This window comes from Corythoichthys intestinalis, chromosome 1 (genome assembly GCF_030265065.1).
Source record: "Corythoichthys intestinalis isolate RoL2023-P3 chromosome 1, ASM3026506v1, whole genome shotgun sequence".
Taxonomy (NCBI): Eukaryota; Metazoa; Chordata; class Actinopteri; order Syngnathiformes; family Syngnathidae; genus Corythoichthys; species Corythoichthys intestinalis.
The window spans coordinates 52,962,385-52,974,985 of record NC_080395.1 but is presented as its reverse complement, the minus strand read 5'-3'; the positions used below and the strand labels follow the sequence as shown (position 1 = coordinate 52,974,985).

The 12,601-nt window shown below is 38.8% G+C and overlaps 2 protein-coding genes across 6 annotated transcripts in view; one reads left to right on the top strand and one right to left on the bottom strand.

Moving 5' to 3' along the window:
• The window catches only part of tmco3 (transmembrane and coiled-coil domains 3), a 30,877-nt gene extending 24,316 nt beyond the window's left edge, over positions 1-6,561 (bottom strand). Inside the window, exon 1 of one of the 3 annotated variants that reach the window (XM_057845445.1) lies at positions 5,985-6,561. The gene's annotated coding sequence lies outside the window, so the exon portion shown is untranslated. The remainder of the gene's footprint in view (positions 1-5,984) is intronic. The other 2 variants (XM_057845453.1, XM_057845462.1) reach the window with 2 other exon arrangements.
• Positions 6,053-12,547, top strand: dcun1d2b (DCN1, defective in cullin neddylation 1, domain containing 2b). Of its 3 annotated transcripts, none has more exons than XM_057845475.1 (7): positions 6,053-6,291; positions 9,216-9,432; positions 9,508-9,676; positions 10,045-10,175; positions 10,252-10,334; positions 10,450-10,546; positions 10,745-12,547. In XM_057845475.1, exons 1-7 carry the CDS (start codon positions 6,133-6,135, stop codon positions 10,822-10,824), a joined length of 936 nt encoding a protein of 311 aa, XP_057701458.1. In that variant the 5' UTR covers positions 6,053-6,132; the 3' UTR covers positions 10,825-12,547. The 3 variants fall into 3 exon arrangements, with proteins under 3 accessions (XP_057701458.1, XP_057701466.1, XP_057701474.1); XM_057845483.1 differs by having other exon boundaries at positions 6,195-7,052; XM_057845491.1 differs by lacking the exon at positions 6,053-6,291 and adding an exon at positions 7,065-7,219 and having other exon boundaries at positions 10,745-12,546.
• Positions 12,548-12,601: the final 54 nt, after the last annotated feature.

Here is a 12,601-nt window from a genome sequence, read left to right as displayed (position 1 = left end):
GCATATTCTCACGAAAGTTTGAAAAACTTTGAGAGCAGCACTCTAAGCAACATTACCCCGTGTGACCCTTTACTTCCAATTTTCTAAAATGGCGACAATCAATCAAAAAAAAGTTGACTGCGATGGCCGACGCTTGAAGGATAGGTGGATATTGGACTATTTCTTCAATAAAACACGCAACAACTGTGTCCGCCTCATTTGCAAAGAGACAGTCGCTGTTTTCAAAGAGTTCGATGTGACGCTATAATGATATTACCGAGCAAGACACGCTGACATGTACGACAATATTATAGGGAAGATACGCAGCGAGAAATTATAGCAACTTGAAGCTACTTTAATTTCACAGCAGCAGTATTTCGCAAGAGCCCGAGTGTCGAAAGAGAACGCCACAAAGACGAGACTGTTGAAATTATGAATTTAAAAAAATAATAAAGCAAATGTGACACACAGAAGGGCTTGCTAAAATTTGTTTAAATATATTGTTCTATGTAAATCAGCCAAGGTAGCCCCCCGCATTTTTACCACACCAAATCTGGCCCCCTTTGCAAAAGGTTTGGACACACCTGTTTAACTGATGATCCGTAGACGAGGCCAGCTTCTTTCACTTGGTACCAGCTAAATATTATTCAAAATGTAATGATGGTGGAAGAAATAAGCATCTTGAATTTGAAACTGTATGTTGTCGGCGATTAGCCTCGCAATGATCTTAATTGTGGTTGTCAGCCCAAAACCCTCTAAATATATATTAAATGCATCTTACCAGATATAAAATGACTACTACATAATCTGTGGTGATCGTTTGGTGCCCAGTTTTCTCGTCGAATTGCAGCAGTCCATCTCGCTCTCCTCTCCGGGTCTCTCGGAATACAGTAGAATTTCAAGTCTCTCCGTCTATCTTCTCTGTTACTGCAACCAACCGCCACACACGCCTTCACCATTATGATTATTAATGTCAACGAGCAGAAAAACACGCCATAATAGGAGGAATTTAAGTAGCGGTAATGCGTAAACAAGACGACCTGACGGATAACGGCGCGGAGGCGTGGTTGTGACGTCATGTGAGTGGGGTCTATAGAAAAGAGTAAATACATATTTCCCACTGCCATTATCATTTTTCAATGTTGCGCTAGTCCGTTGCTATCCTAACTTTGTGTTGCTTACTAAATTTATGTTCTTTGGTGTGTGCCATTGTTTGCTTGGTATAACTTTGTTGTGTCACAATCTGACAGCGAAAGCTAATGCCGATTCCACATAAATCTGGTATCACTTATTATTGTGGCCTATTGAATATTGTTTCAGAATGTAATATAATTACAATATATTATATACCAATAGAATACCTTAAACAGTCAACAAAATATGTCAATGTTGTTTAAAATTTATGGTTTTATTTTTTTTATGTAATTCATGCCCCTGTCAGTGCTTCAGCCTCCTCAAGTTAGGCTCTCACGTCGGGGATCTCCTGACGACACAGGCATACTCTTGGAAGGGTAATTACTTGAAGGAACACCTGGAAAATAAAATCGTTTTGTAATTTATTTTGAAAAATCAATAACATATATCATTTATTTAGCCACATTTGGGCTAGCTTTACCATCTTTAGATCGGTAGGACCTGTCCCATTACCTAATATCCAGTTTTAGCTATGTGGAGAGCATGGAAAATATATACAACCATGTAATCGCATTCTCTCAAATAGAAAAATTACGATGCTAGACATAGGCTTACCACTCACTCTCCTGTTCGTGAAGTGTCGAGCTGTCAATTGGCGTCATGATGACATCTGCTGTGTCAAGTAAATCGTCGTCATCTGACGCCTCAGGTTTAAAAATGTAGGGATTAATTGTAGATCATCTTTCCGTGGAGCCTTTGCCATCGGTAGCGTCACGAAAGAGCGATCCTGAATGGTTACCTTTGGTGGAAAACTGGAAATATCACTGATATAGTTGTTGCTGCTATGCTAGCTGTGGATACTAGTCTTCAGTTGCGTCGGGGAATCTACGTCACACTTCCGGGTTTGGGATGGGACATTTAACGGAGTACAAAAAGACTAAAAAAACGCAAATTATCCTTGCAATTACGCGTTGATAATGTCATGGTTGTTTTGACGAACTCGTCCAAAGTTTATTTTCGTAAAATTACACCAAAATCCGGAAAGCTCTTCAGTTGCCCTTAAAAAAAAAAAAAAAAAAAAAAAAAGACTAAAAATTATTCATTCACATATTCTAAACTTTTAAACAAATTACGTCACAATGAAAAACTGGCGTCTGTAAATAAGTCACGGATATCTACCTCATAACTATCGCGTAATTGTATTTTTTTTTTTTTGTTACTGTTGCATTTTCCCCGATATGTTAGATGATAAATAATCCATCCAAACAAAGAAAAATTGAAGAAAAAAAAAACGTTTAAAAGGGTAAATATATCAAAATGAAAATCTCGACTACTCCTTGATGTCTGCGATTTCTGCATCGCGACCCTTGTTATATTACAATTTTTCACCCATAAAATCCCCCCAAAATCTGGCTGTGGCCATTCACATCTTTGTCTTGACACTCGATGCTACATGGAGTTTTTGGATCGAAACAAGGTAAGTACGCCATAATATCTCGTTAAAATCATGGCGTCTTTAATTATGCTCTCGCGTGCTCTTACCTCCAGTTAGGGTTTTGCTGTTTATTTATTATTTTTTTTAAATGCCCTCCTGTTAAAAAAATTTCTTCCCCCAGAAAACTGAGATTTTGTGCTTTCCAATGATGATGTATCACACATGCGTATAGGACAATTTTGAAATTTGGCCAAATTGTCTCAGAGCAGAACTTCAAATCACCTGCGTGTTGTCCGCCAAATACCAATAATGATAAATTATTATCATACACTGTAATTATAATTGAGACCGGGCCTCCACCATAAGCGGCGTTTAAGGGGGAGCCAGGAGGGCCAGGCCACCCCTGGTGGCCGCAAAGTGTCATTGCATATAATTGCCTTTCCTATACGTGTATATGATTTTAAAATTAATAATTTTCTGTTAAAATATTGTCTACAAAAGTTGTAAAGCAATCAAACAACAAAATGAATGAAATGAACAAAAAACATTATAATGGGTCAAAATTATTTTTCGAACAGATGAAGTGACTATTTTAATGACATGAGCAAATCGTATCTGCATGTTCGATTAGTAATGTCTGCTCATCACAGCACACGGAAGTCAGAGATACGCATCGAGCTCGAGACAGCTGATAAAAAGCCTGCCAGTAAACAGTTATTAAAGATGCCTCTCTTCTGTTCTGTAACTAAAGATCTGTCAGTAAAAAACATCAACTCTTTCAGTAAGTTGTCTTATTCAAAAGCCCACAAATACAAAGTAACACAACTAGCACCTTAGACGGTCATTTGCTTTGCTTAGCTAAAACCACCTGAGGAACGAAGAGGTAAGATGGATATATGTAATTTTTTCAAACCTGAACTTTCAAAAGCGACAACAATTACTGAGCAACAACCAAGGATTGAAAACGTGGACCATGAAAAGCCAGAGAGCACCGCCAAAATGGTGAACGGAGTTTCAATTTGCCCCACTAACGACGCTAATTGTACAACAGAGCCACCACCGGTGTTCTGCAAAATTTTGCACCCTTATAATATTTTGCTCTCAAAGCTGTTGTGGCGGCGAATAAGTCCTCTTTTACATTCAGTTGGATTGTCAATGGTATCCACACAGGGCCGGGAGTGGGACTCATTTTCAGCCCTGGAGTTTCGTGCCACAGACCGGCCCTCTTTATGTCATGACCTACCTTATTAAAATATTGTAATAATAATCGTGCTGTCAAGCGATTAGTTTTTTAAAATCGCGACTAATCGCATGCTGTCAATAGTAAACTTGCGATTTTTTAAAATGCATAAATTATATATTTCAGTTTTTAAATACACCTATTAGCACAGGAGTTAATCAAATTTAAGCCTCATTAGAACAAGAAAAGAGTTTCCCTTTACACTTGTAAAGATGAATCAAATATGAATTTTCCCCAAATAACTTGTAAAAAGGGAGGCACGGAGGAAGAGCATGTCTACTGACAGTTCTGAGATCAAGGGCTCAAGCGCAGGTTCTGTGTGAAGTTACCATTTTATTTTTGGGGTACTAGCTATAATTTTATCTTATATTAGACTGACTTTTTAAAGAATGAGGAGCCTTTTGCAGGTGTTTTGAATTACACATGTGGCAAGCGTGTACAAAACTGAAGCTTTTCATCATATTCATTTTTGTTTTTTTTTTGTTTGTGGTACAAGCAAATTGACATACTCAATTTTGTTTGTTTAATCTACCAAAATAAAACAACTTTTACTTGCTATTCAAAATTTTGGGGGTGTTCTGTATATAGTTTAAATAAATAAAAAAATAATGTAATATATCATTACTTATGAGTGTTTTCATATTATTCATTACAAAAAATTACCACAATAAATTAAATGTGAAAGATTGAATGATTGATTGAAAGAATAATTGAACTCACCAAAACGACTGTCTCCCAATGCACTTAAACAGTTCAGACACCTGTGTATTTCAGGGTAGTTCACAGCACGCTCATCAGTCCACCTCAGAGTGCAATGTTTTGGGTTAAAATGCCCAACTTATGTTTTGCCTGAGAACGTCTTTGTGCCCAAAAATAGTGCCTGGAGCCTCCATGGCGGAAGTTTTAGTGGTGCTCTCATTAAAATGATTTCATTCTGCATGTTCATTTACGGTTTATCGCTGTACTTTTATCCAAACATGCTCAAAAACAACGATAATGGGTCGCGCCAACAGCCAGCAGGGTTCACGCTCGTCATGCTGCTTCAACTCGCCCCATTTCGGCTATTAAAACCCAAAATTAAGTTTTTCCAGAATCAAGTCAACAGGATGATATCATGATACTCTTTCCCAGAGGCAGAGCTGGCGGCATTGGAGAACGGGAACCTGTTGCGGGGTATCGAATTTCAAAATACGGAATGCTAGAAGGGCCACAATTTATCGCGCAAAGCGGGGTTGCGTGATGCCGTTAGTAAATAGTTTAACTGAAAGCTTAGTTAAAAATGTGTATTACAACCGGCCCAAATGTCAGGCCGGCCCACCAGGAACTGTCCTGGTTCTCCCGATTGGCCACTCCAGGCCTGTATCCACAGATGCTAAATAAATAGGCAACTTCGTAAACATACATGTTCAACACGAATATGGTGTACATTAATGCTTAACTACACGGCAAAGACTTAAACAGTGAGACAGCGGCGTGTGCAGCTAACATGGCAAAATGTGTCTGATGAGAACTTTTCTACATGTCCGTCTATGATCAAATATAAGTAAATATTCCTTTATTTAAAGAATGTTTGTAGTGTTTACTTTGTAACCGCTGTATTCGCGGCCATTTTTAACACAAAGTTGAAATTTCTGTTGGGGTGAAAAATTTGACGGAACGCCAGCGAGCGTCCCATATTCCATTGATCACAATGTTGGCAAAAAAGTATAGCTGTCCTAAGAAGCCCGATTTAGAAATTCCCTCAAAAATGATGGGAAATTAAAAATACTGCTGATTTTCAACTTGTTATTATAAATATTCTTGTAAATTAATGTTATTACTGACACTGCGTTTTGGGGTCATCAACATGTTGTGCCCCCCTAACCTAAAGTCAAACTCCGCCTATGGCCTCCACCTATGTGGACATTACATTTTGACTCATGTCGACCACACCTGTATGCCAAATGTTATGAGCAAAAATTGTCACTTTCGCTATGAGGGCTGAATGAATTATCAAGCAGGAACCTGAAACATGAAATAAAATGCATTGATTTACTGTCTTCGTCGAGGTTTGCTCATTGGCCAGATCATGGTAGGATTGAGAGATAGGGCAACGACGGATGTTACACACGCAACTGAGTACAGTTGAAAAACATAAAATAAAAACATGCAAAGGAATGGAAAGAAATGATTGAAAGAAATCGTAACAGATCCTACCATCATGAAAAGGTCACGTCACAATGGACCAATCAGCAGTTTAGACACGTTGGATCAACCATCAGTTACCTGCGAAATACTCGCATTGCTGTGTCTCCCAAGCACGACTGAAGAAGCCGGATAACAATCAGCTTGTTGTATCGCACCGATGGCTCCCCCCTCCTGGCCAGTCGTGCCACATAGCTCAACCAAAGGAAGCCAGCCTCCCTGCAGGTCCCAACGACTCACTTCACAACTTTCACGTTTACTTAATCCTTCCGCGCCAGCAGCAACAGCCAAAAGATCAATCGCTCGATCGTCAGGGCAGGTACAGATACTTATTTCCCATAGTCAATATTTAATATCGTTTTCTAATCGGAACTGTAGTTGTACCTGTTGTCTCCTCTAGAGCTGTCAGACTAGCTCGAACCAACTGAGTTAACTCAGTCCTGTACTTCCATGACACGTGAAGCCAAGGCAAAATAGAGCAGAAGTTACGTAGTTCGTCCGCATGGAGATGAAAATAGAGAAAAGACAAACAGCTACGTTTCTCTTGATCCGTTTGTCGGCTTTTAATTTTTACTTCCGAAACAATTGATCTGCTTCGGTATGGGAGTTGTAGTTTTGTTTTTCTCCCCGATCGAGTCAAGTGTGCCCAAAACTAATACGAGAGAGTCATGACGAGTTATCTTTGACGCTGTATTAGTTTTAAAATCCCGTTTCAGTTCAAGTATAGAATCGAAACAGCGTTGAACTAAACGCTATCGGACAATATCAACCAAATGTTGCATTTATTTGTTTGATAACCAATGACTTAGGATGACTCGATTTATTGTGCTGCGAAATCTCCCTGTCAAAGGGTCCACTAACAAGCAATAGTGTATTATATTAAGGTTGCCAATCTTCTGGGGTACGTTCCATACGAATACACGAGATTAGTGCAAAAATATACGTCAAGTCACACGGTTTGTGCAGTACTCTGGACTCCATTTCCCATGATTCAAGTGCAACTACAGCAGCGCAATTCTCCTAGCGCATGCGCAACAAAGCTAAACAGATATGTTGGCCAAAACAGCGGGTGATAAAATGGTAGGTACAATTCAAAACGCGATACCACAACAACTGGTCAAAATGCCAATGCTGGCGCTGTCCGTCTTCCACAATTTGAGGATATGAGGAGACAATTGACCGTAGTGTCTTTAGACGTATGTCGTGTTGTTACTGTGAAGGAATATGGAATATAATGGAAAGGGAAGGTCAGTGGTTGGTATATATTTGGAACGGGCACGACAACACTTGTGGCACGTTCCTTTCCCTTTTTGGTAGTGGATAGCCACGACCCCTTTAGCTGCTCCTCCGATCGAAGAGACCACTCGTAGGATCCCGTATTGTTGTGTCACGGTACTGTGAATAAATGCGTTTCGATCCCCAGGTGGGTCGGGTCGGCAGTCCTGCACGACTAGCAGCGGACGGTGACCTTCTGGGTTCATTTACCATTGTGTTATAAATGTGCAAATACTCGGGATGTTTCTTTCTTTCTTTTGGAACTTGAACCTTTAATATGTACGCTCCTGCTTTGTTTACCATTTCATAAAAGCACTGTTTGTTGAAAACAAACACGTGTATCCATATTAACGCATTGCCTGCCATTGACAACATAGTAGGGATGTCTCGATACAGCTCTTTTGACATCCGATCTGATTTTTTCGTGCCGTTTTGCCGATTCTGATTAGACACCTATATTTTACTTTTTTTTTTTGTTTTACTAAATTTTCTGTATTGCAACAAACTTTCTCTGCCAACTAAGTTAGAAAAATACATTTAATAATTAATATGTATCACAAATAATTCAAACTCTAACTTTCATGAAGTTTGCCCCCATCAGATGCAAATTCATATAAAAATGATTTCATTCAATTGTGCTACGTCTGTGCTGTAAAAAGTTTCGTTTGTGCTGCTATCGATTTTTAGATATTTATAATTCTTTTATAGGTCAATCTGAGGTCAAGGGGGGCTTGACATGGATTTCGAGCGATGACGTGACTCACAGCCCCCTTTTACTGCAAAATGACCCGAAGGGGTGCCGTTTGTTTGTGGTAGTTGTTGCGACACCCCTATGTCATTGAGAGTTAGTATGCTCCGTCAGCCTCAATGGAGGGGCTGTGATTGACGTCATCACTCGAAATTAATACCTCAATATCGATAAAATGATAGTAGCACAAACAAGCACAAACATAACACAAACAAATGGCACCAATGCGGTTCTGTTCCACCGTAAATGGGGGGCTGCGTGACATCATCACTCGAAATTACTATCTCAAAAATGATAGCAAACGAAAAATGTTTAAAGCACAAACAAAGCATAAACGATTGACACAATTTTTAGCCATTTTGAATCAAAATGGGTTGCTGGTTGACCTCAGATTGACCTGTAAAAGAACTGTAAATATCTTAAAAACGATAGCAGCACAAACTAAGCTTTTTACAGCAAAAACAAGCACAAACGATTGACATCATTTTAATATAAATATGCGTCTGATGGGGGGCCAACTTCACGGAGGTCAAACTCTAAAACTATATAAAGCTGAATTTTACAGAATAAATAGAAAATTATTCAAAAGATAAAGAAAAAACTTGATAAATGCTGGTACAAACACTGTAAAAATTTGTTTTTTTTATTATTGTGAACCCGACTGGTACCTCCATGAGAAATGCTCAGTTTTTACAATATGCTGTTTTACTGTCACTGGCGTCTAAAGAGAAGTAGTCCCACAGAGTGATTGAGTTGGCCCAGTGGTTGTATTTATAGCAGCCGAAAAGTGTGATGGTGCTGAAAACACATGTAAAGTAGTTCGAGTCCAATTTTGTAACCAAATCAGATACTCAAAAAAAAAAAAAAAAAAAAAAAAGCCATATTGGTCGCCGATACGGATATTTAGTATCGGATCGGGACAACACTAAAAGATAGATGTCCAGTTTGTGTAAACCGGGAGGATTGGCAGCGATCATTCATCATCATCCCTCCCAGTCAAAATGGACTGGACGTATAGCACTGTCAATGGCAGCCAATGAGTTAAATATGAGCCACATTTTAGGGGTTGGGTTACTGAGTGATTTTTATGCACTTTATATAGAACACCCATACAGCAGATATTGGAACAGAGTAGATTTTACAATTGTTTTTTACTTTAAATGTGCAATCATGGTGTATCATTTACTCCACGGCCCTTGAGGTATGAATTCTTCTTCCAGCACAAGTTAAAGTCGTCACAGAGAGACAAGGTTCGGCAGTTCATGTCCTTCACACAGGCAGGAGAGAGAACTGCCATATACTGCCTGTCACAGAATGACTGGAAACTAGAAGTAGCAACTGACAATTACTTCCAAAATCCAGACCTGTACTATAAAGAATCCATGAAAAATTCAGTAGATCGCAAGAAGCTGGAACAGCTTTATAACAGGTATAAAGGTGAGTAATTGCACTTAGGGACATTATCAGGCCTGTTTCCAAGGGTTTGATCACATTTCTGTTCTATCTTTGCAGACCCTCAGGATGATAATAAGATTGGGATCGATGGAATCCAACAGTTTTGTGATGACTTGAACCTGGACCCAGCAAGCATGAGTATATTGGTAGTAGCATGGAAGTTCAGAGCAGCCACACAATGCGAGTTCAGCAAGAAGGAGTTCCTGGATGGAATGTCAGACCTTGGGTGAGAAGTACTAATAAAAGACTGATTTGTTTTCCAACTAAATGACTGCTTTAAATATAATGAAATGATATTTATTTACGCTGCTTAAGCTTCCTACTCGTGTTTAGAATAATTAAAACTTTGACTGCCCTGACATTAATAGACGTCCAATCCATTTTGACTGGCAGCGAATGATCGCAGCCAAGCCCCTCCTAGTCAAAATGGATTGGATGTCTATCACTGTCGAAGGCAGCCAATGAGTTTACATGTCAAACTTATCCTGCCCTGTCATACCTTAGTCTTCTCTGTCCTTCCTCTTTGATGTCTATATCCATCAATCGCACTGAATGAGTGAATAAAGTCTACTGTTTTTCTTGATTTCCACACAGCTGTGACAGTCCAGACAAATTGAAAGCCATACTTCCCAGGCTAGAGCAGGAGCTGAAAGACACTGGGAAGTTTAAAGACTTTTACCAGTTTACCTTTAATTTTGCCAAGAATCCAGGGCAGAAAGGTTTAGGTAAGGACAAAAGCGGAAATGTTTTGACGGATGTATTTATCTATCCTGATATTCTCCATTTTTCTTCATGTCATAGAGTTAGAGATGGCTGTTGCTTACTGGAATCTTGTACTCACTGGTCGCTTCAAATTTTTGGATCTTTGGAACAGATTCTTGCAGGTAAGATGAGAAAGTAATCCAATCACACACGTTGGATTCTGATCACTGAATGGTAGAATGAATTACTTTTTTTTTCTCTTTTTTATCAATTGGCTTGTTACTGTGCTGCACTCAGGAACATCACAAGCGCTCTATTCCCAAAGACACCTGGAACCTTCTTCTGGACTTTGGCAATATGATTGCAGATGACATGTCAAATTATGATGAAGAGGGTGAGCTGATGAAGTTGTAACTAAGTTGTGATATTAAAAATGCTTGTTCATTGTTTGACTGCTCCTCTTGTAATATATTATTTTCTCAAGGGGATCATTTATAGCATATCACTTGAATAAAATAAAACTTGTATACAATATAAGCCAAGTTGAGAAGTACCTAATACCGTACTGTATATTTTTTCCCTCTCTTCTCAGGGGCATGGCCTGTTCTCATAGATGACTTTGTGGAGTTTGCCCGACCAATTGTCATGGGGGGCAAGGGTGGCATGACATAATGTTTGACCCTCATGATGTGACTGGACTCCTATCTTTTTTTTCTTTTGTGAATGATAATTTTCAAACAATAAGCCAAAAAGACACGTGCAGTACTCTTGTCTGCAATGTTATTGAACTTTGAGCCTGCATAGGATGCCTGGCTGTTCATGGATGAAGCTGCACCAAGATGTTTTATGTCCACTTCAGAAGTGATGGTCTCCTGGTATTTGTCACTTATGGAGAAACATCCATCATGCTGCTGTGGAGTTGGCTCACTTACATAAATCGTTTGCACATGTATGGGACAGTAAGAGTGAGCTTTTTGTGCAACAGCAGTTTGCGTCTTCCATTTGCCAGTGGATGAATGGAACAGTACATTAAATCATGCATGTTTCTGTTGAATGAAGTAGTGCAATTGGCAATCAAAGTGAGAATTGAACAAAATTTGCAGATGGTTGTCATTGTGTTTTTGGTTGGTTACATGATGAACATTTAACTTGCTTTTTTTAACTAGTAAATGGTTATTCATTTTTAACATAAGTTGAATACAGAGATCTACGTTTTGTACTAAAATTTGATCGTTCATCACAGTAGTGTGCATTTCATCTTCAATACCAGCAGAGTTACAGTACTTATAGTATACTGTACTTAACCATAAGTAGTTGTTCCTCAGTTTCATACTACTTAATACAATCTTTTTCAGTATGTTCAGATTGTAAACCAAGTACGCAAGAAACTGGCACATACCCTGGTGATTGATGACTTGCCAACTAGATTTACGCTGTTTTCCCATATTTTGTTGCACTGTAAGCTGCTACATCTTACGTCAACATTCATCAGTATTTTAAATGTATTTTGTTGACTGTTTGAGCTCATAGTTTGATAATAAAATATTACAGAAAATGTCTCACGCTGACATTGTCGCTGCCATTTAGCTCTAGTTGTGAATGATACTAATATCACTGCTTGACCCATTTGAACAGGCCCAATGAGGTGAAGCAAAGCTAATATCTCCCACATTTTCCTCACTAGTTTGTAACAATGAGTTATTTATCCTGCGGTACAGTAAATTGCACTGTTGTCCTCACGAAGCTGTCAATTTGTGTGACTATAAAGCCTGCATTGGATGCGAATGCAACAAAACGATTTTTAAGGAGTGACACCCATATTTAACAGCACCCGATAAATTTTGATATACTGTGTACTTTTGGTACACTAGGTTTGCTGGTATACTTATTGTGGAAATATGCAGATGATGTAAAACTTGGTCTCAGCGCATGACATTGTGGTTGGAAAATGTGACATCTTAAAGATGGTCATTGTGTTATATTGGTACATGACTTGTTTCTGGTCACCCTATCAGTTTTCCATGGCAAGGAAAGATTGTTTTCTCTCAAGGTGTAATTATTTTACAGATTGTCAATAAAGCATGTGAGTGAAATTAAGACAGTGCGACTATGTCTGATACGATCGATATGACTAAGTTATTGACTTTGCATGACCTTGAGGGAAATGAATCAACTTTGTTACAGTACCTTGTATATGTAATATTTCTTAATCCGATGTAGTTCATATATACAAATGTAGTGGCAGTTTTACAGTTAATGATACATTTTACCTCACAACGTTACCTGATTCAGTAAACCGCAGTATATTAAGGGAGTAAGATTTCATCGAATTTATTACCCCCTCCCCTGAGCAGGAAGGGGTTATGGAGGGACAGAAAGGATGGAAGCAGACAGAAAATGAGTAGAACAAATAACAACAAATACATTGTTGCATGCTAGGAGGTTTTGA

What these genes read in the sequence shown, in the direction of transcription:
- dcun1d2b (XM_057845475.1), top strand. Translation starts at nt 6,133, where the DNA reads ATGGCTCCCCCCTCCTGGCCAGTCGTGCCACATAGCTCAACCAAAGGA. An exon ending in GCTTTATAACAGGTATAAAG is followed by an intron (nt 9,433 to 9,507) that starts GTGAGTAATTGC and finishes CTATCTTTGCAG; the next exon opens with ACCCTCAGGATGATAATAAG. An exon ending in GATGGAATGTCAGACCTTGG is followed by an intron (nt 9,677 to 10,044) that starts GTGAGAAGTACT and finishes ATTTCCACACAG; the next exon opens with CTGTGACAGTCCAGACAAAT.